The sequence below is a fragment of the Schistocerca serialis genome, chromosome 7 (genome assembly GCF_023864345.2).
Source record: "Schistocerca serialis cubense isolate TAMUIC-IGC-003099 chromosome 7, iqSchSeri2.2, whole genome shotgun sequence".
NCBI lineage: Eukaryota > Metazoa > Arthropoda > Insecta > Orthoptera > Acrididae > Schistocerca > Schistocerca serialis.
In genome coordinates this window covers 214,548,024-214,573,999 of record NC_064644.1, presented here as the reverse complement: position 1 = coordinate 214,573,999, position 25,976 = coordinate 214,548,024, and the positions used below count along the sequence as shown (strand labels likewise).

At 38.3% G+C, this 25,976-nt stretch overlaps 1 protein-coding gene across 1 annotated transcript in view; it reads right to left on the bottom strand.

Annotated features, from left to right (window-relative positions):
• The window catches only part of LOC126413339 (probable E3 ubiquitin-protein ligase HERC1), a 722,413-nt gene that overhangs the window by 501,286 nt on the left and 195,151 nt on the right, over positions 1 to 25,976 (bottom strand). The window contains exons 18-20 of the mRNA XM_050083249.1: positions 20,754 to 21,192; positions 12,385 to 12,563; positions 11,919 to 12,102 (exon numbers count right to left, since the gene is read on the bottom strand). Of these exons, the coding sequence (XP_049939206.1) occupies positions 11,919 to 12,102; positions 12,385 to 12,563; positions 20,754 to 21,192 (802 nt within the window). The remainder of the gene's footprint in view (positions 1 to 11,918; positions 12,103 to 12,384; positions 12,564 to 20,753; positions 21,193 to 25,976) is intronic.

Sequence of the window (25,976 nt, the reverse complement as noted above, 5' to 3'; positions counted from 1 at the left end):
TGTGTGTGTGTGTGTGTGTGTCTGTGTGTGTGTGTTTTTCGGTACTGCTGTCTGTGTTAGTGCAAAAACTGGAACTGCTGTATTACGTGCTTCATGTGTGTTGCAATGTTTTGTACACAGCCGTGTCCATCTGTATTCGTATGTAATATCGTTGAGACATCATCAGTGATTTTGTTTACTATTTCCCACTCATATTTGTCTCTTATTGCCCGTATCATGTCATTGTTATACTGCGTTGGTGTCTGGCGTGCTGCTCTGCATTGGTGACAGTGAAAAAGTATGTGTTCTGGGGATCCATGTCACTGACATTTACAAGCAGCATTCTGGCTGTGGCCTCCGCAATGTAAGAGTGCAGGGTAACGGCCGTGACCTGTCAGAAAGTGAACCACACCTTGGCTGGGATTGATGTAGCTCAGTCTCAGACATTCCCTGATGTCCGGGAAGAACTGATATACCCTATGGCCCTTATTGCTTAATTCCCATTCCCTTTGCCATGTATCCACCCACCATTTAATGAGTTGGTGCTGCTCGATTATATCACATCCAAGAATCTCGATTACATTCTCCTGTCTCCTCCTCCTCAGCCAGTACATTGTAGCCTAAAACCGAATGGTTATGTTGATAGGGAAGGTTCCAAGCACCACGTACAGTGATTCCACTGACGTGGTGTTAAAACCTCCTGACATCCTTACCATGGGACTTCTCTGCCCTCGCCACACGATGTTCAGATTCATCACCACACGTGCTCAGTAGGCCCGTACACTGGCTGCAAAACAGACCAGTCTCAAAGAGTTCACAATGGTAAGTTCACAGTGAGTGTAACGGTGCCATGAAGAGTGTTATGTTGAGTCTGGCCATCTTGTGCATGATCTTGGCAGCCCTATAAGTCGTCGTTCTGATGTGTTTGGCAAATGACAGTCATTCGTCCAGCTGCACACCAAGATATCATGTTTTCCATTGTCTGCATATGCTAATGTCGTGTAGTTCTATGGCAGTATTACTTTTTAGTGTTCCTTTGAGTAGTATATAAATTGTTTTGTGTAGAGTCATCTGAAGTTTATTATGTTTGCACCACTGGCAAATGAAGGACTCGAATTTGACAGTTGGAAAAGAAAGAGGAGGAAAAGTAGTAGATGAATATGGACTGGGGATAAGGAATGACAGAGGAAGCCGCCTGGTAAAATTTTGCACAGGGCATAACTTAATCATAGGTAACACGGTTTACGAAACGTGAAAGAAGGCTGTATACATGGAAGAGACCTGGAGACACCAGAAGGTTTCAGAAGGTTTTAAGCTGTAAGAGATTTCCAGGGGCAGATGTGGACTCTACCCACTATTTATTGGTTATAAGCTGTAGATTAAAGCTGATGAAACTGCACAAAGGTAGGAATTTAAGGAGACGGAACCTGAATGATATTTTGAGTCTGCAGCAGAGTGTGTGCTGATATGAAACTTCCTGAAAGATTAAAACTGTGTGCCAGACCGAGAATCAAACTTGGGACCTGTGCCTGGTCGTGAGTCGTGCTTGAGTAGCTCAGATGGTAGAGCACTTGCCTGCGAAGGCAACAGTCCTTAGTTTGAGTCTCGGACCAGCACACTGTTTCGAGAGGGGACCTGTTTAAACTGAAAGGGCCAGAGGTTGTAGAGAGTTTCGAGGGAACATTAGGGAATGACTAACGAAAACAGGTGGAAAGAATACAGTAGAAGAAGAATGGGTAGCTCTGAGAGATGAAATAGTGAAGGCAGCAGAGAATCAACTAGGTAAAAAGATGAGGACTAGTAGAAATCCTTGAGTAACACAACAGATACTGAATTTAATTGATGAAAGGAAAAATATAGAAATGCGCTAAGTGAAGCAGGCAAAAAGGAATAAAAATGTCTCAAAAATGAGAGCAACATGAAGCGCAAACTGGCTAAGCAGGAGTCACTAGAGGACAAATGTAAGGATGTAGAAGCGTATATCAGTAGGGGTAGGACAGATGCCGCCTAAAGGAAATTAAACAAACCTTTGGAGATAAGAGAACCACTTGCATGAATATCAAGAGCACAGATGGAAAACCAGTCCTAAGTAAAGAAGAGAAAGTAGAAAGGTGAAGGAGTATGTAGAGGGTCTATACAAGGACGATGTACTTGAGGACAATATTATGGAAATGGAAGAGGACATAGATGAAGATGAGATAGGAGATATGATACTGCATGAAAAATTTGACAGAGCACTGAAAGACCTAAGTCGAAACAAAGCTCCGGAAGTAGACAACATTCCATTAGAACTACTAAAAGCCTTGGGAAAGCCAGCCACGACAAAACTCTTCCATCTGATCAGCAAGATGTATGAGACAGGTGACACCCTCAGACTTCAAGAAGAATATAATAATCCAAATTCTAAAGAAAGCAGTTACTGACAAGTGTGAAAATTATCGAACTATCAGTTTAATAAGTCACAATTCAAAAATATTTACAAAAATTCTTTACAAACGAATGGAAAAACTGGTAGAAACCTACCTTAGGGAGAACCAGTTTGGATTCCGTGGAAATGTAGAACCGCATGAGGCAATACTGACCCTACGACTTTTCTTAGAAGATAGGTTAAGGAAAAGCTAATCTACATTTATAGCACTAGTAGGCTTAAAGAAAGCTTCTGAGAATGTTGACTGGAATATTCTCTTTCAAATTCTGAAGCTGGCAGAAGTAAAATACAGGGAGCCAAACGCTATTTACAATTTGCACAGAAACCAGATGGCAGTTATAAGAGTCAAGGGGCACGAAATGGAAGCAGTGGTTGGGAAGGGAGTGAGACAGGGTTGTAGCCTCTCCCATTGCTATTCAATCTGTATATTGAGCAAACAGTAAAGGAAACAAAAGAAAAATTTGAAGTAGGAATTAAAATCCAGGGAGAAGAAATAAATACATTGAGGGTTGCTGATGACATTGTTATTCTGTCAGAGACAGTAAAGGACTTGGAAGAGCAGTTAAACAGATTGGATAGTGTCTTGAAAGGAGTATATAAGATGAATACAACAAAATCAAAACAAGGATAATGGAATGTAGTTGAATTAAATCAGGTGATGCTGAGGGAATTAGGTTAGGAAATGAGACATTTAAAGTACTAAATAAATTTCACTGTTTAGGCTGCAAAATAACCTATGTTGATCAAAGTAGAAAGGATATAAAATGTAGACTGGCAATGGGGAGAAAAGTGTTTATGAAAAAGAGAAATTTGTTAATATCAAGTATAGATTTAAAACGTGCCAGAAAGTCATCTCTGAAAGTATTTGTTCAGACGGTGGCCATGTATGGAAGTGAAACATGGACGATGAGAAGAGAATAGAAGCTTTTGAAATGTGATGCTACAGTAGAATGCTGAAGATTATATGGATAGACCATGTAATTAATTAGGAGAGACTGAACAGAATTCACGATAAGAGGAATTTGTGCCACAACTTGACTAGAAGAAGGGATTGGTTGGTAGGACACATTCTGAGGCATCAAGGGAGCACCAATTTAGTATTGGAGAGAAGAGTGGGAGGTAAAGTTGATTTAGAATCCAAACACCACATTCAGTCTTGCACAGATCTGTTGGTGAAACTGAAGACAGCACACAGAAAGCCAAAAAGCTAAATGTCACATTTAAAAATGTATTTATGCATGAGGTTACTACAGCACCAATGTTTGACTACCACACACACTCACAAGTGATACATAATGATATAAATACAACAGACATTGAAAAAAAATTAGGGCAACTCGAGGTGGACCAGGGATCACGTTCTGGGGGAATTCAAGATTTACGTTGAACATGCAGAAGAATTACCCCCTTCTTGCTCTTCCTTGCTTATGTTTTATGGAGAATATCTTGTACAGCAAATAGTCTCACAAGATAAGAAAAGAGCACAGGTCACTCCTGTTTACAAAATCAGTAAAAGAAAGAATACATAGAATCATAGACCAATATCACATATGTTTAATTGTTTCAGAATCCTGGATCATATTAAAAATTAAGAAGTTTCACTTGAGCAACTGAAGCAGATTCAAGAAAAACCACTCATGTGAAACAAGCTTGGACTATTCATAGACAATATCTCAGAAACAGTAAACGGAGGTGAACAGATGTACTCTGTCTTCTGACATTTCCAAAAGGTGGTCCATACTGTAGCACATATTCAACTTATAACCAAGATAAGATCAGAACAGTGCATCTTCAAAGATTTATGATTAGGTCAATGAATGCTACACTATTTGAATCCAATAAACTACATAAATTTGAAGCACTTAAAACGATTTTTTCATATAAATTAACGATTGTAAAAAAAAGCTGGGGCATTATTTACTGTACAACCCTCGATAGTGATAAGGGAGAGTTAACAGCTGTAGATTTCTAAACAATGGGTGACATCGTTCTCTCATGTACTGCATATGTATTCCAAATTATTTTTTTCTTTATCTTCAGTAGCCACACTATGCTGAGTTTCCCCAAAAAATCAGTACTGAACCTAATGTTTGTTGTTGTTGTGGTCTTCAGTCCTGAGACTGGTTTGATGCAGCTCTCCATGTTACCCTATCCTGTGCAAGTTTCTTCAACTCCCAGTACCTACTGCAACCTACATCCTTCTGAATCTGCTTAGTGTATTCATCTCTTGGTCTCCCTCTACGATTTTTACCCTCCACGCTGCCCTCCAATGCTAAATTTGTGATCCCTTGATGCCTCAGAACACGTCCTACCAACCGGTCTCTTCTTCACGTCAAGTTGTGCCACAGACTCCTCTTCTCCCCAATTCTATTCAATACCTCCTCATTAGTTATGTGATTTACCCATCTAATCTTCAGCATTCTTCTGTAGCACCACATTTCGAAAGCTTCTATTCTCTTCTTGTCCAAACTATTTATTGTCCATGTTTCACTTCCATACATGGCTACGCTCCATACAAATACTTTCAGAAATGACTTCCTGACACTTAAATCTATACTCGATGTTAACAAATTTCTCTTCTTCAGAAACGCTTTCCTTGCCATTGCCAGTCTACATTTTATATCCTCTCTACTTCAACCATCATCAGTTATTTTGCTCCCCAAATAGCAAACCTCCTTTACTGCTTTAAGTGTCTCATTTCCTAATCTAATTCCCTCAGCATCACCCGACTTGATTCGACTACATTCCATTATCCTCATTTTGCTTTTGTTGATGTTCATCTTATATCCTCCTTTCAAGACACTGTCCATTCCGTTCAACTGCTCTTCCAAGTCCTTTGCTGTCTCTGACAGAATTACAATGTCATCGGCGAACCTCAAAGTTTTTATTTCTTCTCCATGGATTTTAATACCTACTTTGAATTTTTCTTTTGTTTCCTTTACTGCTTGCTCAATATACAGATTGAACAACATCGGGGAGAGGCTACAACCCTGTCTCACTCCCTTCTCAACCACTGCTTCCCTTTCATGCCCCTCGACTCTTATAACTGCCATCTGGTTTCTGTACAAATTGTAAATAGCCTTTCGCTCCCTGTATTTTACCCCTGCCACCTTTAGAATTTGAAAGAGAGTGTTCCAGTCAACATTGTCAAAAGCTTTCTCTAAGTCTACAAATGCTAGAAACGTAGGTTTGGCTTTCCTTAATGTTTCTTCTAAGATAAGTCGTAAGGTCAGTATTGCTTCACGTGTTCCAATATTTCTACGGAATCCAAACTGATCTTCCCCGATGTCGGCTTCTACCAGTTTTTCCATTCGTCTGTAAAGAATTCATGTTAGTATTTTGCAGCTGTGACTTATTAAACTGATAGTTCGGTATTTTTCACATCTGTCAACACTTGCTTTCTTTGGGATTGGAATTATTATATTCTTCTTGAAGTCTGAGGGTACTTCGCCTGTCTCATACATCTTTCTCACCAGATGGTAGAGTTTTGTCAGGACTGGTTCTCCCAAAGCCGTCAGTAGTTCTAATGGAATGTTGTCTACTCCCGGGGCCTTGTTTCGACTAAAGTCTTTCAGTGCTCTGTCAAACTCTTCACGCAGTATCGTATCTCCCATTTCCTCTTCATCTACATTCTCTTCCATTTCTATAATATTGTCCTCTAGTACATCGCCCTTGTATAGATCCTCTATATACTCCTTCCATCTTTCTGCTTTCCCATCTTTGGTTAGAACTGGGTTTCCATCTGAGCTCTTGATGTTCATACAAGTGGTTCTCTTTTCTCGAAAGGTCTGTTTAATTTTCCTGTAGGCAGTATCTATCTTACCCCTAGTGAGATAAGCCTCTACATCCTTACATTTGTCCTCTAGCCATCCCTGCTTAGCCATTTTGCACTTCCTGTCGATCTCATTTTTGAGAAGTTTGTATTCCTTTTTGCCTGCTTCATTTACTGCATTTTTATATTTTCTCCTTTCATCAATCAAATTCAATATTTCTTCTGTTACCGAAGGATTTCTACTAGCCCTCGTCTTTTTACCTACTCCATCCTCTGCTGCCTTCACTACTTCATCCCTCAGAGCTACCCATTCTTCTTCTACTGTACTTCTTTCCCCCATTCCTGTCAATTGTTCCCTTATGCTCTCCCTGAAACTCCCTACAACCTCTGGTTCTTTCAGTTTATCCAGGTCCCAGCTCCTTAAATTCTCACCTTTTTGCAGTTTCTTCAGTTTTAATCTGCAGTTCATAACCAATAGATTGTGGTCAGAGTCCACATCTGCCCCTGGAAATGTCTTACAATTTAAAACCTGTTTCCTAAATCTCTGTCTTACCATTATATAATCTATCTGATACCTTTTAGTATCTCCGGGATTCTTCCATGTATACAACCTTCTTTTATGATTCTTGAACCAAGTGTTAGCTATGATTAAGTTATGCTCTGTGCAAAATTCTAGCAGACGGCTTTCTCTTTCATTTCTTACCCCCAATCTATATTCACCTACTATGTTTCCTTCTCTCCCTTTTCCTACACTCGAATTCCAGTCACCCATGACTATTCAATTTTTGTCACCTTTCACTATCTGAATAATTTCTTTTATCTCTTCATACATTTCATCAATTTCTTCTTCATCTGCAGGCTAGTTGGCATATAAACTTGTACTACTTTAGTAGGTGTGGGCTTCGTGTCTATCTTGGCCACAATAATGCGTTCACTATGCTGTTTGTAGTAGCTTACCCACACGCCTATTTTTTTATTCATTATTAAACCTACTCCTGCATTACCTCTATTTGATTTTGTATTTATAACCCTGTATTCACCTGACCATAAGTCTTGTTCCTCCTGCCACCGAACTTCACTAATTCCCACTATATCTAACTTTAACCTATTCATTTCCCTTTTTAAATTTTCTAACCTACCTGCTTGATTAAGGGATCTGACATTCCATGCTTTGATCCGTAAAACGCCAGTTTTCTTTCTCCTGATAACAACGTCCTCTTGAGTAGTCCCCGCCCGGAGATCCGAATGGGGGACTATTTTACCTCCAGAATATTTTACCCAAGAGGACATTATCATCATTTAACCATACAGTAAAGCTGCATGCCCTCGGGAAAAATTACGGCTGTAGTTTCCCCTTGCTTTCAGCCGTTCGCAGTACCAGCACAGCAAGGCCGTTTTGGTTATTGTTACAAGGCCAGATCAGTCAATCATCCAGACTGTTGCCCCTGCAACTACTGAAAAGGCTGCTGCCCCTCTTCAGGAACCACATGTTTGTCTGGCCCCTCATGAAATACCCCTCTGTTGTGGTTGCACCTACGGTATGGCCATCTGTATCATTGAGGCACGCAAGCCTCCCCACCAACGTCAAGGTCCATGGTTCATGGTTCATGGACCATAAGATATTCAAAGTAGCTTTTCAGTGGTAATTTTAGTGTGTCCCCATCAGTTGAACTTGATAATATTTCTAGTTGGAGAGGAGCTCCAATGCCTGTACAGCCAGCATAATGAGTCGTACAGGCGTGTGTGTGTGTGTGTGTGTGTGTGTGTGTGTGTGTGTGTGTGTGTGTAGTCTCTACTATTAGATCAGTTGTATTTCATTTGGTTAATATCTTCTACCCCCCATGAACCATGGACCTTGCCGTTGGTGGGGAGGCTTGTGTGCCTCAGCGATACAGATAGCCGTACCGTAGGTGCAACCACAACGGAGGGGTATCTGTTGAGAGGCCAGACAAACGTGTGGTTCCTGAAGAGGGGCAGCAGCCTTTTCAGTAGTTGCAAGGGCAACAGTCTGGATGATTGACTGATCTGGCCTTGTAACAATAACCAAAACGGCCTTGCTGTGCTGGTACTGCGAACGGCTGAAAGCAAGGGGAAACTACAGCCGTAATTTTTCCCGAGGACATGCAGCTTTACTGTATGATTACATGATGATGGCGTCCTCTTGGGTAAAATATTCCGGAGGTAAAATAGTCCCCCATTCGGATCTCCGGGCGGGGACTACTCAAGAGGATGTCGTTATCAGGAGAAAGAAAACTGGCGTTCTACGGATCGGAGCGTGGAATGTCAGATCCCTTAATCGGGCAGGTAGGTTAGAAAATTTAAAGAGGGAAATGGATAGGTTGAAGTTAGATATAGTGGGAATTAGTGAAGTTCGGTGGCAGGAGGAACAAGACTTCTGGTCAGGTGACTACAGGGTTATAAACACAAAATCAAATAGGGGTAATGCAGGAGTAGGTTTAATAATGAATAGGAAAATAGGAATGCGGGTAAGCTACTACAAACAGCATAGTGAACGCATTATTGTGGCCAAGATAGATACGAAGCCCACACCTACTACAGTAGTACAAGTTTATATGCCAACTAGCTCTGCAGATGACGAAGAAATTGATGAAATGTATGATGAAATAAAAGAAATTATTCAGATTGTGAAGGGAGACGAAAATTTAATAGTCATGGGTGACTGGAATTCGAGTGTAGGAAAAGGGAGAGAAGGAAACATAGTAGGTGAATATGGATTGGGGGACAGAAATGAAAGAGGAAGCCGCCTGGTAGAATTTTGCACAGAGCACAACATAATCATAGCTAACACTTGGTTTAAGAATCATGAAAGAAGGTTGTATACATGGAAGAACCCTGGAGATACTAAAAGGTATCAGATAGATTATATAATGGTAAGACAGAGATTTAGGAACCAGGTTTTAAATTGTAAGACATTTCCAGGGGCAGATGTGGACTCTGACCACAATCTATTGGTTATGACCTGTAGATTAAAACTGAAGAAACTGCAAAAAGGTGGGAATTTAAGGAGATGGGACCTGGATAAACTAAAAGAACCAGAGGTTGTACAGAGATTCAGGGAGAGCATAAGGGAGCAATTGACAGGAATGGGGGAAATAAATACAGTAGAAGAAGAATGGATAGCTTTGAGGGATGAAGTAGTGAAAGCAGCAGAGGATCAAGTAGGTAAAAAGACGAGGGCTAGTAGAAATCCTTGGGTAACAGAAGAAATATTGAATTTAATTGATGAAAGGAGAAAATATAAAAATGCAGTAAATGAAACAGGCAAAAAGGAATACAAACGTCTCAAAAATGAGATCGACAGGAAGTGCAAAATGGCTAAGCAGGGATGGCTAGAAGACAAATGTAAGGATGTAGAGGCCTATCTCACTAGGGGTAAGATAGATACCGCCTACAGGAAAATTAAAGAGACCTTTGGAGATAAGAGAACGACTTGTATGAATATCAAGAGCTCAGATGGAAACCCAGTTCTAAGCAAAGAAGGGAAAGCAGAAAGGTGGAAGGAGTATATAGAGGGTCTATACAAGGGCGATGTACTTGAGGACAATATTATGGAAATGGAAGAGGATGTAGATGAAGATGAAATGGGAGATACGATACTGCGTGAAGAGTTTGACAGAGCACTGAAAGACCTGAGTCGAAACAAGGCCCCCGGAGTAGACAATATTCCATTGGAACTACTGACGGCCGTGGGAGAGCCAGTCCTGACAAAGCTCTACCATCTGGTGAGCAAGATGTATGAAACAGGCGAAATACCCTCAGACTTCAAGAAGAATATAATAATTCCAATCCCAAAGAAAGCAGGTGTTGACAGATGTGAAAATTACCGAACTATCAGCTTAATAAGTCACAGCTGCAAAATACTAACACGAATTCTTTACAGACGAATGGAAAAACTAGTAGAAGCCAACCTCGGGGAAGATCAGTTTGGATTCCGTAGAAACACTGGAACACGTGAGGCAATACTGACCTTACGACTTATCTTAGAAGAAAGATTAAGGAAAGGCAAACCTACGTTTCTAGCATTTGTAGACTTAGAGAAAGCTTTTGACAATGTTGACTGGAATACTCTCTTTCAAATTCTAAAGGTGGCAGGGGTAAAATACAGGGAGCGAAAGGCTATTTACAATTTGTACAGAAACCAGATGGCAGTTATAAGAGTCGAGGGGCATGAAAGGGAAGCAGTGGTTGGGAAGGGAGTAAGACAGGGTTGTAGCCTCTCCCCGATGTTGTTCAATCTGTATATTGAGCAAGCAGTAAAGGAAACAAAAGAAAAATTCGGAGTAGGTATTAAAATTCATGGAGAAGAAATAAAAACTTTGAGGTTCGCTGATGACATTGTAATTCTGTCAGAGACAGCAAATGACTTGGAAGAGCAGTTGAATGGAATGGACAGTGTCTTGAAAGGAGGATATAAGATGAACATCAACAAAAGCAAAACAAGGATAATGGAATGTAGTCTAATTAAGTCGGGTGATGCTGAGGGAATTAGATTAGGAAATGAGGCACTTAAAGTAGTAAAGGAGTTTTGCTATTTGGGGAGCAAAATAACTGATGATGGTCGAAGTAGAGAGGATATAAAATGTAGGCTGGCAATGGCAAGGAAAGCGTTTCTGAAGAAGAGAAATTTGTTAACATCCAGTATTGATTTAATTGTCAGGAAGTCATTTCTGAAAGTATTCGTATGGAGTGTAGCCATGTATGGAAGTGAAACATGGACGATAAATAGTTTGGACAAGAAGAGAATAGAAGCTTTCGAAATGTGGTGCTACAGAAGAATGCTAAAGATTAGATGGGTAGATCACATAACTAATGAGGAAGTATTGAATAGGATTGGGGAGACGAGAAATTTGTGGCACAACTTGACCAGAAGAAGGGATCGGTTGGTAGGACATGTTCTGAGGCATCAAGGGATCACCAATTTAGTATTGGAGGGCAGTGTGGAGGGTAAAAATCGTAGAGGGAGACCAAGAGATGAATACACTAAGCAGATTCAGAAGGATGTAGGTTGCAATAGGTACTGGGAGATGAAAAAGCTTGCACAGGATAGAGTAGCATGGAGAGCTGCATCAAACCAGTCTCAGGACTGAAGACCACAACAACAACAACAACAACAACAATATCTTCTATATCTTCATGTTTGTGAATAATCTTCATCTGGTCACAGTTTGATTGGTTGGTTCAAAACTGTATCATTTGTGGTTTAGATTCCACCCACTTAGCCCTAAGTCTTGTAAAAAGGTCAAATGTTTTGTGAAATGATTTGCCTAAGAATAAGAAATAAAATAGATTAGAGAAACATTTGATGTACCTGTGAATGACGCTTTGAAATCATGCATGGCACATGAGGTACCAATACTGAATTAAATTTCAATGTTTAACTTAAAATCTTAGTTCTTTAAAGAGTGCTAGAGGATATTTGTCTGGCAGAATTTCATTCAGTGGTCTCCTTACATCATTAACATATGACTATCTCAGCTGCTGTATGTCATTTCAAGCATAATTCAAAGGCATGTTCAAATGTTTCTCTAATATATTTTCTTTCTTATTTTTAGACGAATTATTTTACAAAACTTTTGACCATCCATCACCTCCTCCCATATACATTACACAACACTATAGATCAAAGTTATACGAACTGTCACAAAATATCCCATGGTCAACCACACATCAAATCCTACACCTTGTGATTTATTACATTACTCATGCAGCTGCAATTACCTTGAGTTGGGATCACGTAGAAGCTGAGACTTCCCTGTTTCAGGAACATAACTTTCTTCACTATCATCTGGTCCTTTTATAACAATGAGCAGGAACAAACAGTGTTTCAGAATCACTTTACACTGGTCTTCAAAATCATTTGCAATTAATAGCCCATCACTATCATTGTGAGTATCCTCCAAATCTAGAACAAGGCACATAACTGACTGGAATTAAGTAAGAATAACAAATTGCTACAATTAAAAATAAAAAGATATTATTTACAGAAAAATTACATGAAGTCAAGATAGAAAATCTGTTGACTGTCAAAATGTTTTCAATCACAACAGTTTGAAACTGTGTTGGAATTTGTCCAAAGCGCACTGGATGGTTCAGTTCTACAATTATAGTATGCAAAAGACAATAACCTAGATTATAATGAAACAAAACCCAACATATTTAAGACACAATGAAGCGTTCATCATACCAGTGTCATCCAATCGATCCTGTCCATTCTCTTCTTCTGGCTCGTGTTCGTGCTCCGAAAGATATGCACTGTCATCAGCTGTTTCCAAATTATTCTCTGGTTTCTTTGATGACAAGAGTCTCTGGCGCTGTTGGAATACCAGCTGATATAGTTCACAAATGACTGTGTTTTCTCTGCCCCTATAGGAAAGAAGTCATTGTCAGAATATATACTAATTTCTACTCTAAAATATACAATATCAAGCCTGGTTTCACAAACTGCAAGGATGAATGTGTGTGTGTGTGTGTGTGTGTGTGTGTGTGTGTGTGTGTGTGTGTGTGTGTGTGTGTGTGTGCGCGCGCGCGCGCGTGCGTGCATATAAATAGCTTTTGCTGGTATTGGATACCATTCAATGACATTTAATGCAAGAGACTCTACAAGTACATGAAGAACATACAAATAAATTTATACTGGAAAGAGCCTCTCCTCAAAATCTAATTACATATTCATCATTTTCTTGAGTTTGTCAAATTTCTAGTGGAGCAAGGGAATGGCCAAATAAATTAAATGAAATGCCATCAAAGCACAACCACAAATCAAACAAGACAAGGATGTTAATTTACAAACATCCTGAATAATGGTAAATGTAAATGACATATACTGCATCGTATCTGCTGATGGTACAGAAGCTGCAGAAAATAAAGAAAACATACAAAATATGATAAATAAATTGTAGATATTTTTGCAAATTCCTGTCAACAGGTATGCAAGAATTCATGCTATGATGTCTGTGAGAACTATGTTCCCATGGTATCTAGTGGGATGTTGCAAGAGTGGTATAGAGGACTATCTGATACCAGATGCATATGGGAGTAGGCAACACATTTTTCAAGTGACAAATACAATACATTGTATTTTAGTTATGTCGTTCTACATTTGGTTATGTTTCTTTTTGTCACACATATTACTCACTGTTCAGTATCATTTAAATTAATTTAATGACCTACAGAAGGCAATTTTTATCATTTCATTCCATATGCAAACTTATAAAATTACATACATCACAGCTTCTTGTTTATATATTCCAGTTCAGCTAATGTAGAAGCTTCAAAACAATTTTTGGATAGAATACACAAATTTGTACTACAGAAGTTTCTGGAATGCATTGTAAAGTGACACAGCTGATCATACAAAAGGTACACACTTCCAACCCTTCACAACCTTTAACATGATTTTAAGGCATCTTTATGTTTCTATTAATAATTGTTCAGCATTGGAAAGTTTGTAAATGAAGGCAACTGGAACAATAAAGTGTTTTACTTATAATTTGCATATTTCAAAGATAACTGTTTAGACATAAAATTTCACAAATTTCTGTAGTAATTTTAAATGTTTACTTTTTTATGTAGAACTTGCTGACACACTTAGAACTTTGTCAATATTAAGTCTTCACTGAAGAGAACCTGCTAGTAGCAAAATGTAATATCCCTGACTATTATTTATTTATAAAGGGTGAACCAGACAAACTTCCAGAAATTGTTCAGGATACCTTCTGAGTATTTCTGTATAAGAGACCCACAGTTACAGAGTTGGTTACAGAGTAATAATGTAATTATGATTTTTTGGTTTTGCTTATTTCTATGAAAATACTTCCACAACAGTGAAGAAACTTACATCATACAACACAGAGTGCTGCAACTACCTTCATATGCAAAAGTGCTGTGACATGATTGCTGTTGATGCAGGAGCAACTCTGCTTAACATCATCACATCGCTGTTCCGTTGCATTCAGGGAATGCGTATCAGCCAACTCTTCATCAGTAAACCTGTCCATAGTACTGATGTGCATCACTGTTAACAATGCTGGAAAACAAAAACCCTAAACAGAACTGTGCAGTACTGAATGCAAGATTGAGAGCAAAGAGTAAAGTGGACTTTTTCACTGTCTACAGCAAGTGAATGGAACAAGTTGAGTTCCAAACATGACACACATTGCACATGGTTGACATCACTGTTGTGTACTATTCATTGCAATACAGAAACAAAGCCAATTGGGGCACGAAACCAAACGAAATGCAATAACTCTGTAGCGAGCTGCCAGAAACCACGGGGCTCTTATACCAAAATGTTCTGAAGGTATCCCAGAACAATCCCTGAAAGTTTTTGGAGTCCGTTTTGAACCTGCACAAGAGCCAGTGCCAGGCCATTTGGTGAAGCCATCATAAAACAGATTTTTTTTTAATTTAAATTAATTTATTTATTTATTTTTAATAGAAGTTGGATGAATCAGTTGTGTAACAGTTTGATGTCATTTTTGTGGCAGTTGCCTATGATAGTTTTTGAGAAAAATACATATGAAACAGAAAAATTAGTGTTTCATTCCACAGCTTGTATTATGATGCAAACATCTCACTGACTAAAGATAACATCCTAATTGAGTATGTAATACATTCTACATATGCCCTCTCCTGTAGCCTTACATGCTAAAAAAAATTTACTTTACTTAACAGCAGTATTGTAGCTGTGTATTTAGCTGTAGACAGGAGAGTATATCACACAATGCAGTCTCGTGGATCATGTCAACAAAAATTAGTGGCCTACAAATATCTAACCTGGAATTCACTTCGCTGTATTTTAGAGGGATCGGTAGAAGTACAACGACTTATTTTTTTATTTGCAATAATATGCACACCCCATAATGTTATGCAATGATAAATTACCTTCATAAGACGGCTTTAAAAGGATCATTTATTCCTGAGCAGTTTACATTCTCACTGCCAGAGTAGCCACTGTTGTTTTGCTAAATATTACAAGTGATACATATGAGCTCCTAGAATGAGACTGGAAATGCCTCAATTGTATCCATTTTGTCTCATATATAATCTAATATAAGTTAAATTATCAGCTCCTCAGTATGAGAGATGGGGATCTTTGAAATATCGAACTGTTGTGGTACAGTAGGAGAAAACAGAACATATACCCAAAAAAATTAAATGTAAAAATTCTATTTGTTGAATTACCGTATTTACCTGAATACAAGACAAGCTCCCCCCCCCCCCCCCCCTACCCACTCCCAAAAAAAAATCAATTTAGTCATTCAAAAAATACGAAATCTGATTATATTCACAGATTAAACTATTGATAGTGAGGTCAATGTTTTTACATTGTTTAATAGATTATTATAGCGTTCATCTTACATTTACAGATGAAGCTTTAGCTATTGAGGTTTCAAACAAATTTATTTTAAACAATCCCAAACGGAAAATTAAATCAAACAAAACTTGATTTTACTTGCATTCAAATAGGCTCGAGATTTCCCAATACGCCGAAGTGCTCTCGATACAGTATCAACTTTGGTCAAATAGTCACGCGACATTTGACTCGCGATGCTAGTGCAAGGAATACACAAGAAACTATGAACTAGTGACTAATGGTGTCTAATGCTCTGCTTAAAATTGGCAGTTTTGTGACACACAGGAGGAAATAACACTAAATTCTAAAACTTGCAAACTTTTGTTGTATTTCTAAGTTTTTGCAATGAAAGTTCTCGTACATGTTCAGACACCATATACATATAATTACGCTGCTTTTTAAGTAAAGGTGACATCCAAAGGCAAAAATCTCGTCCTTCAAAAGCATTAATTGATTATGAACTGAAGTCAGTATTTTATTTGGTTATGGTTTACCACATGGGTTGCAAATGAGAAGCTGTGAACGTATTAGAGTACCTGAGGCAATCGTTACTGGCTTTTAAACAGATGAAATGAGAAGGAAAATTAATCCAGAATGAAATGTCTTTTGAATGAAATAAATCATACTGAACTCACCGTAATTGTGTCGCAAGAAAAAATTACAGCCGAAAGACCCGATGTGTAGATACTACAGACAGACATCACTACATCAGAGGAAAAGCAAAAGTTCAAGAATTGGACTGAATGACAACTGTGATCTTTTATTTATGTATTAGTTGCAGTTGTTACATATGACCTGCACCCTAGAAGATATTGCCGTCCATGTTTCACTGCTGCTCAAGCATAGCATTATGGAAAGTTGGAGGGGGAACAGTGACCCAGTTTGGTTGATAAATAAGATGAGTGCAGAGAGGACAGTGTTGAGCAGGCACAAATTTCATTGTGCAGCCAACCATGGAAATGTATACTGCATACTTTGGCTTTTTATGAACATATACCATGTTTAAACAGCAGTCTGCATGAGTCCATGTGCACTTGGGGAACCGAGCTGACTTTAAAATTGGGTAAATACTCAAGAATAGCATAAATTTCTGTAGGAAACATTAAAAGCCTAGATGTTTCCTGCTACAATGTTCTCAACACTTACCATGAGATATGAAGGGCAGACTATATTTTTGGAAGCAAGAGATGTGGGGAACATTAAAAAAGAAGAAGAAGAAGAAGATGATGATGATGATGATGATGAAGGTATGTTCTCAGGTCTCACAGTAACCACAACCTCAGAAATCTCAACATATTCAGAAGAAACAGCCAAATATCTGTGGCAAAGGAGATAAAGTTTCACAGCTGTCCTCTTAGGATGATGACAATGATTAAAAATAGTGATACCATGGACTGGCTACGTAAACAAAAAGGCAGTGAGGAAAAAAATTGATGTAAACAATTTATTTTTGTTTATTTTATTTCTCTTTGTATTATCAAAATGTAGGCAATCAATAATTGGCAGACATTTAGAACAGGTGTAATGTTAACTCACCAGACAGATCCCTTACATCAATTAAAGTTTTGCAATTTTAATTATTCAGAATACATTAAAAAATAAATTTTCTCAAGGAGTCTCTTAAAAAATGGGGGATCGTCTTATATTCAGGGTCGTCTTATACTTGGGTAAATACTGTAGTTAATTGTGGATGGCAGGGCAGTATTACTGAAGCAAAGATGGTGGAGTCAGTAACAGAAAGCTCTGCATCCACTAACAACACCGTACACTTCAGTTTTCATTACTTCTATTATGCAATGTGGATTTTCTGTGAACCACACTATAGTGTTCAGATTAGTGAATCCTCTGGAATGCTTCCTTCATGAACTCTAACATGAGGCTCGCAAAATTCATTCTTTGTAACAGGTTCTGGATAGTAGTGGATGGGATCTGTTGTAATATACATTATATACAGTTCCTTTGTGATGGGCAATTGTTAAAATGACTATGAGCTGGTATAATACTCCTGTTTGTGTGAATTCCATCACATAAAAGTTTTATACAGCAACAGTTTGTTTTTGTATTATTGTGGGATATTCACTGGCCCATTATATTCTGGTTCTAAAGCCACAGAAACTTCTCTGAACTAATATTTTGGTCACATCCCTTTTGGCATCTTCCTTGTGAGCTGACAGATTGAAGCTACAAAACTCTGTCAGTTCACCCGTAACATAGCTGAAAGGTATATGGCCAAAATATCAGTTTCAAAAAAGAAGTTTCTGTGACAGTATCCCTGAAATCGAATGGCTCAAAAGCAACAATTTTGAAGCACGTATGTGAACTTCACATATGCATGAATGCTATAAACAAATTTGTAAAAGCAGTCTTCACTGTATACTATTGGGAACTGTGTATATAATTTCAATAATAACAAACCTGTGGTGATACTATTGTCTTTTCAGTAAAGAGTAATTAAACTGCACTTTCCACCATACTTGAAATTAATCTGTATAACTACAAAATAAACAAACGTCTTTAGCTTAGAATTATCAGTACAGACTAAAATTAGTTGGGTTATCTGAGGTCAGTATTGACATGAAATTGAATTTGAATCACATACAGATTTTTGTAGATAAAGAAAGGTATGAGCCCATACTCTAATTATAAACTTAGTTTGGGTGTATCATTTAATAAAAAAATTAAAATAAATAAATTTTCCCAAAGTTCCATCTTTCCACTATTTCTGAGTTCTGACAGTGGCTTTCCATTACTTCAGAGTACAGTCAGCTGGTGCTACATCACACACAAGTGTTACTACTAAGAGGACAGTGAATGTTTTTCTAACCTTGCAATACATTGCACTGTTAGCTGCAACAGGCAGAAGACACGCTTTGTTGGTGGTTGGTGCTGCACATTTCAGCGATTTCGACCAAGATTAACTCACACTACATGCCAGTATAAAAGATGCACAGAAACAGCTGAGTGAAAAATCTGTGCAATACGCGCATTTATTTATACATAAAAGCCAACTTCGGAATATTCCTTTGTGAGAGACCGCTCGTACAAATTTCGTGTGCTGATTTGAAGTTCTAGATTCACATATTTTACTGTTTGTGTTGCTTCTGCATAATCTTTCATTGACTGTGTCAGTACCCATCTAGTATTGAAATATATTGTGAAATTTTGATCATTCGCGAGTGCCACAATAAACTTGTACAGTTATCGTCAATTATAGGCTTAAACTTAATGGTGTTCTTTTAAAATTTTTGAGAACAGTTGGCCTAACCTCATTCAAAATGACATTCTCTAATTGCATTGTACAATTATGTGAGAAATAGGTTACTTTTTGAGAATTTTTGCAAAACTATATTTTCCTAAGTTATCGGTACGAGTGTTTTTGGATACTTCTGTCACAGAATTCATCATCCGTGAATTTCACTGTTTATCAAAGCAAATAAATAAGTGTTTTTAAGAAGTTTTGGAAGTTACCATTGTCCTTTGTATAATCTACAAGCTATCTGTAGTAAATTGGCATTTCTGATTTAGCTACTGTAGCAGATATTCCAATTCCAATTAACATATTGTGTTACATCCAGTTTTCCCTTAAAGAGGAGTAGCCCTATATATTATCTGCATTTATTGTACATTAACTCTGCTTTCAAATTTGCTAACAACTATAATTAACATCAAAATTTTTAGGAAATTAATAATTTTTACCACAGGTTTTTGTGCTACCTTAATAGAAGTCTTGATTCATTTATTTGTTGCTTCAACTCTTATATGGAATTAGCAATTGTTTAGCTCAACAAATTAAAAGATAATCAGCAGGCTTTATTTAAAGTTATTTATTCACCAGCCCAATTTCAGCACCACTGTCAATGCTGTTCTCGAACAAGGGATGAGTTGGTTGACATTCGTAAGCAGCTGGAAATCACCCTGACTACTGTCAAACGATTGGCAACTGCTGCAAATTGGTGTTTTGGAAGAGCTCCTGAGAGTCGTGTACTTGTAGGATCTCGACTACAAGTGGCATGTTAATGGTAGAGCTAGCCGTCCTGTACAGGGTGGACGGGGACCAGAGAGGACTCAGATGTTGTAGCAATCCTCCTAACCACCAAGTTTGAGGTGCTGTCTCTCACTGAAACTGAAACTGAGCCAGTAGGTCTCACTTCACCTGTTTATGGGAAACCTGTTTTGCCTGGTGTCAAAAGGAGGAAAATGAAAAGGTAGGGTCTGTTAATTGTAGGGATGATAACTTTATCTTGGAACTCCTCCATTTGGTCCGTGCTTGCATAGAAAAACAACAATACGGGAAATGTGAATATGCTTTGATGCACAACACTTTTTGTTATTTATTTACTTATTTATTTCCCAAACTAGTTTCAGCAACAAATATCACCATCATCAGTGGGTTCTTTAAATATTATTTACTGTATGATACAACATGATTTTAAGAACTGTTCTAGCTATTTGAGGCATATTTTCAAGGCTTTTTCTGTTGCCGTTTTGTCAGCATAGATCCTGTCATCTGCAAGTTCGTTGGCTGGCTTGCAGCTAATTTTATACACTGAAAAACAAAACTTTCGCACTTCATTTATGGTGCAAAACATTACGTCATCTTGCTGTTCACATGTGTCATGACACATACGAACAGCAAGTGGGATGTACCCTATGCCATGCGCCTCATGGTGGTCTGCAGAGTATAAATGTAAATGTAAATGCAGATGTAAATGAAGATGTAGATGTAAATTAAGTGTTGCATCTGTCTTGAAACAAAATTTACTGATATTTCATCACATATACGCCTATCATACATACCGCTGACTCTACAGGTAACCATCACCCTTAGAAAGGTTCCAGATTAAAATAAATCCAAAGCAGTAAATGAGGAAAGTAACATGTGGACACAGGTGATGAAGTTGTGCAGCCCTATGAACTCTTGTAACAATTAAGTAATTAATTTATCTTTCTCTTATGCTCCAGTCATCACATATTTCAAATTCAGAATGATTACCTTACAAAGAACTAGAAGGCAATGAATGTAACATATATAGTGTAATTCTATAGCAGTAGTGGTCAAATGGCAAACAAAAAAATTATTGTAATAAGCAAATACAAAGAACACTGAACAGTTCAAATTTTAGTACTTCCAGTAACTTCTTATTTGCTGCAGTAAGATTATTACTAGCAAACACAAAATGAAGATGACAAACACTCACATCTGCTTGTTGACAGCAACTGAAAGCAATCCCGTGTGCTTCAGCAAAGCTGCAAGTAGTATTCTGGAAATAGCTTCAAGAACTGGATTAGACTCCAGTCCACACGTGTCCCAATCATTAGCTTGTGCATATTCTATCATATCTTCATATGGAAAAAAGTGTTTAGGAGCATCACTGTCAGAATAACCATATGAACTTCTCATATTCATATTAGAGCAACAAATATCTTCCTTCAGTTGAGACTCATTAACAGCAGAAAAACACTGTTCATTTGACACTGCCCCACTATTCTGTACACTAGTTGATTTCTTAAATATGTCTAAGGATTCCACACACAGTCTGACATCTGGCTTTAAGTGCTTGACACTTTCTCGTAGATGAGGGGAGATAACAGCATCAGGAGCAACAATTGTATTTGTAAGCTCCAGTATAACATTCACTGAAAAACAGGACCACAGGTTAACAAAAGTAAACAGTGGAAAATCCAGGATAGACTGTAGCAATATAACGAAAATGATAGTTGCTACTCACCATACAGCGGATACGCTGAGTTACAGAAAGGAATAACAAAAAGACTGTCGGAAAGTTAGCTTTCAGCCAACAAGGACAAACCAATCTGGCTTCAGTTGCCAGAGACTGTGGTCATGTATGTGCGAGTTGTGTTTGTGCGAGTGTGTGCATATGTGTATATTGTCTATTTTTGACAAAGACCTTATTGGCAGAAAGGTAACTTCCCAACAGTCTTTTTGTTGTGTCTATCTGCAACTCAGCATCTCCACTATATGGTGAGTAGCAACTATCCTTTTCATTATATTGTTAACAAAAGTACACTGAGACAAAGAATTAAAGACATTAACTGCCAGTGGGCACTGATTTATATCAATGGCACATGCTGAAAATTTGTGCCCGACCGGGATTCGAAACCAGGTCTCCCACTTAATAGGCAGCTGCACTGACCTCTACGCCATCGAGGCACAGTGGTCTCCACTACCCTAGCATGCATCCCAACAGACCCCAATTCTCAGCTTCTGTAACACATAACTGACGTAGTGCCCCCTGCTCGTTAGCCTCACTACTAAAAGCCCACTGGCAGCTAATGACATTCTTTCGTGTCTTGATTCATAGTGGCTGCAGAAGGATTGAAATGGTGTCAGTTCTTTCGGATATATCTGAAACAACAGCCACCACACAGAGAGGGAAACATTCCACGTGGGAAAAATATATCTAAAAACAAAGATGATGTAACTTACCAAACGAAAGCGTTGGTACGTTGATAGAGACAATAACAAACACAAACATACACACAAAATTCAAGCTTTCGCAACCCACGGTTGCTTCATGAGGAAAGAGGAAAGGAGAGGGAAAGACGAAAGGATGTGGGTTTTAAGGGAGAGGGTAAGGAGTCATTCCAATCCCGGGAGCGGAAAGACTTACCTTAGGGGGGAAAAGGACAGGTACACACACACGCACACACGCACACACGCACACACGCACACACACACACACACACACACACACACACACACACACATATACATACAGAAACAAAGGCAATGACAGTCAATGATCCCTTCATTGCAGATGCACACCGAACTCAAACTCTTACAGCGACTGGGGAGGTGATACAAGTATGAGGCTAATGAGCAGGGGGCACTACATCAGTAGTGTGTGGTATAAGCTGAGAATTTGGATTTGATGGTAGATGTGCTAGGGTAGGTCCATGCTTTTGTGACCACTGTGCCCAATGGCGTAGTGGCCAGTGCAACTGCCCAGATAGCGGGAGACCTGGGTTCAAATCCCAGTCCAGCATAAATTTTCAATCTGCCCCATTGATATAAATCAATGTTCACTGGCAGCTAATGTCTTTAATTCCTTTGTGACTCACTTCATACTGGCTGCAAGACATGTCCAAAAGAACAGACACCACATATATGAAAGCACACTGCACAAAATAAAAAAAATCAATCCCATTCTTGAAAGGAAACATCAACATACCCTCAACAACCTTTAAAATGCACTACAACTAACAGCTATTTCAACAATAAAACTACATCTTCATTGACAAATTTTATTTTAAGTAGCTTTCTTAAGTATTTCTTTTTCCTGATTGCCTTTTTACTTTAGGAGAACATTAACTACTTCTTTTCTTTCAGTGGCAATCTCTTCATACTTGAATACACACTGCATTTCACATTTTCGTTAATCTCTCTCTATATTACAATATGTGTCATTCTCTGCAATTTTCTCTTATGCTGTTTCCTCTGCTGCTAGGTTAATTTTTCCTACATGCCTTAGACTCTTTTAAGAGAAAAAGTAAACCACTATTTGCCAGTGTATTACTATGTTATCTTCTATTTAATTGGATAGGTAAAAAATCTACTCAACAAGCGGTGGCAGAACACACACTTAAAAGACTGTTGACATCGGCGAGCTTTTGGAGTCAGTAGCTCCTTCTTGAGGCAGTAGGACTGAAGGGGAAGCAAGAAGTGCAAAGGAAAAGAACTGGAGAGGTCTACGAAAAGTAGTAGATTTCAAGAAAGTCACCCAGAACTGCTGGTCAGGGGAGACTAACAGTATGGGATGAGAAGGAAAGACTGCATTGGACAAGATTTGAAAACCTGAGCCTCAGGTTCTCAAATCTCATCCGATGCAGTCCCCAACAATTAGTTTTTCCTTCTCATCCCTGTATGGTAAGTCTCCCTGACCTGCGGTTCTGGGTGACTTTCCCAAAATCTACCCCTTTTCATAGACCTCTCCAGTCCTTTTCCTTCACCCTTCTTCCTTCCCCTTCTACCCTCCTTCCTGAAGAAGCAGCCACTGGCTCTGAAAGCTTGCCAATCACAACAGTCTTTTATGTGTGCCTTCTGCTGCCGGTTGGTGAGCAGATTTTTTTCTACCCAATTAAATAATTTTATTGTAATTGATTGTCTTCGTTGTTACATATTTATCTTCTGTACTGTCCAGATTTCAGCTTTTATGCCATTCTTAAGTACAATGCTACAAGTTGCTAGACCATTATTATGTCGTATCTGTTAAGGCAATCCAAAGCAGGTCAGGAAAACCAGCACATGTCTTTAAGATGAACTGTCAAAGAATGTAGGATCTTCTAGAGTCTACATTCTTTTAACACTGTACCCGAGAAAGGCATAAGAGCTCAAATCTGGACGTACAGAAGATAAATATAATAACATGTAGTCAAACGGCAGTTTACTATTTTAAAAAATATTGTACAATTGTGGCTCAACACCATTGAAAACTGTTCATTTTGATCCCTTCAGATTTGCTTTGGTGAGTGTTTCCTGCAGTCCCCAATTCCACTCCTTACTTGTAAAGTACTTCAAACTTTCAGAGTCAACAATTCTATCATCACTTCACAATTAATTTTTTATGCCAATCGATTTACTTCACTGGTAAAACCTTGCTTTGCCTGATGACCAATGTGTTTCTTATGCATCCCTTGCTTCACACATTTTGTGTGACTTTGCTTCCCAGATAGCGGGCATTTTTCATTTCAGAATACTTCTCATTCCATTCAACATATCTTTCTCAACTTTGATGTTAAGTTCTTTGTTTTTCTTCAACTTATTATTCTTAATTACTTTCACTTAATTTTTTGTGCATAACTCTAATTCAGTATGCGGTACATAGCTCATAGCATTTAAAAGGTCTTGTATTTTGTCTGCATTGTTCACCAGCATGGTAAAATAATATGTCAGCTTACACTTCAATTTAGGTAGTGAACTTCAGTATCATTTCCACTATTCATTGTTAGAGATACAAATCAAACAGTGAATAATAATAATAGAAATTCCTGGATGGAGTAATACATAAAATAAGGGAAAGGCAACCACTCATCTACAGAAGATCGATGAGTGAAGCACAGTAACACATAACAGAGAACAGCATTCACACTAGCTTTCTTGCAATAGCTCTTTTCCAGCAATAGAACACACATGAAAGTTTAGTGTGAATGTTGTTTTCTGTTGTGTGTTAATATGCTCCATGCATCAATCTGCTATTGGCGAGAAATCACACAGTGGTTGTGTTAAACTGTATTCATTCCTTATTAACCCCTTGTAACATGAGCTTTACTGTCTCAAACTTTCATTTTTTATACTTGAACTCAGTTCTTGTATACAGTGTGACTTTATCACTAATCAGTTTATACCTAAATGGAAAATGAAAATTAACATCTAAAGACACGGTGCAAAAATGTTATATTTGAACTGTGGGTTGAGAGAGAGCAGTCAAGGCAATTATTTAAAGAACTATGATGTGTATTGAGTAGAAAACATGTACGGAGCATGACAAGACTGTCTGTAACTACTGGATTTAACTTGTCCTCAGGGCAGTATTTTCTTTTGAATATCACACTGGATCAGTAAATACTGCAGACACAGTAGGCTAGCATCATACAGTTTTTGAAGCCAATTGAACTATGTCAAGCACTTATCATGGACCTGTAGCAGGCTGTATGATCCTTAGGAAGAAATTCCCAACACACTGACTGTTAGGTGGCCACTGTGATTTGGTGTTGGTGCTGGTGGTGCAAAGAATGCAAATACTTGCAATCATGATTCTGGATTGCAGTGGTATAACGATTCATGTCCGGACCACAGTACAATACAAACAGTTAAATTAGACTCAGAGTCGTTTAGGACCTTGAGAAATTGTTTCCTGGAATTTGGGATAAAAGCAAGCATTTACAATGTTCCCTTTCATTCCATATCATCATGCAGCCGACATCTGACAGTATTGACAGAATGAATAGTGCATAGTTGTGTTTAACAATGATTGCAAATCATGTCTAGGTAGCAGTGTTGATAATTTGCAAATACATTGTTGGTCACGAAAGTGTCAATTATCAAAGTGTATCAGGCAGCAACTTCTGCACAACATTGTATGGTGAGACAATATTTAACAACAGTTCATAGATGGTGTTTCCTATGGAAAAACTAAACAAGACAGGAAACATTCAGAACATAATACAACTGATTCTGCTATTGTTTTGACAATTTCAGGGAGGTGCACTCTTCCTATAGGAAAATTTCTGTGCACTAGAGTGGACCTAATTTCATCTCCCACCCCCTTTTTCCAATTTCAATAAACTAAGAAGTGGTCTGTGCACAAAAATTCCCCTTCCTGGATGCTAACCCTCCTTTCGCAACGGTATTCAAATTTTCCAATTCTGCAAATTTCAATACCTCACTAAATATACCCAGA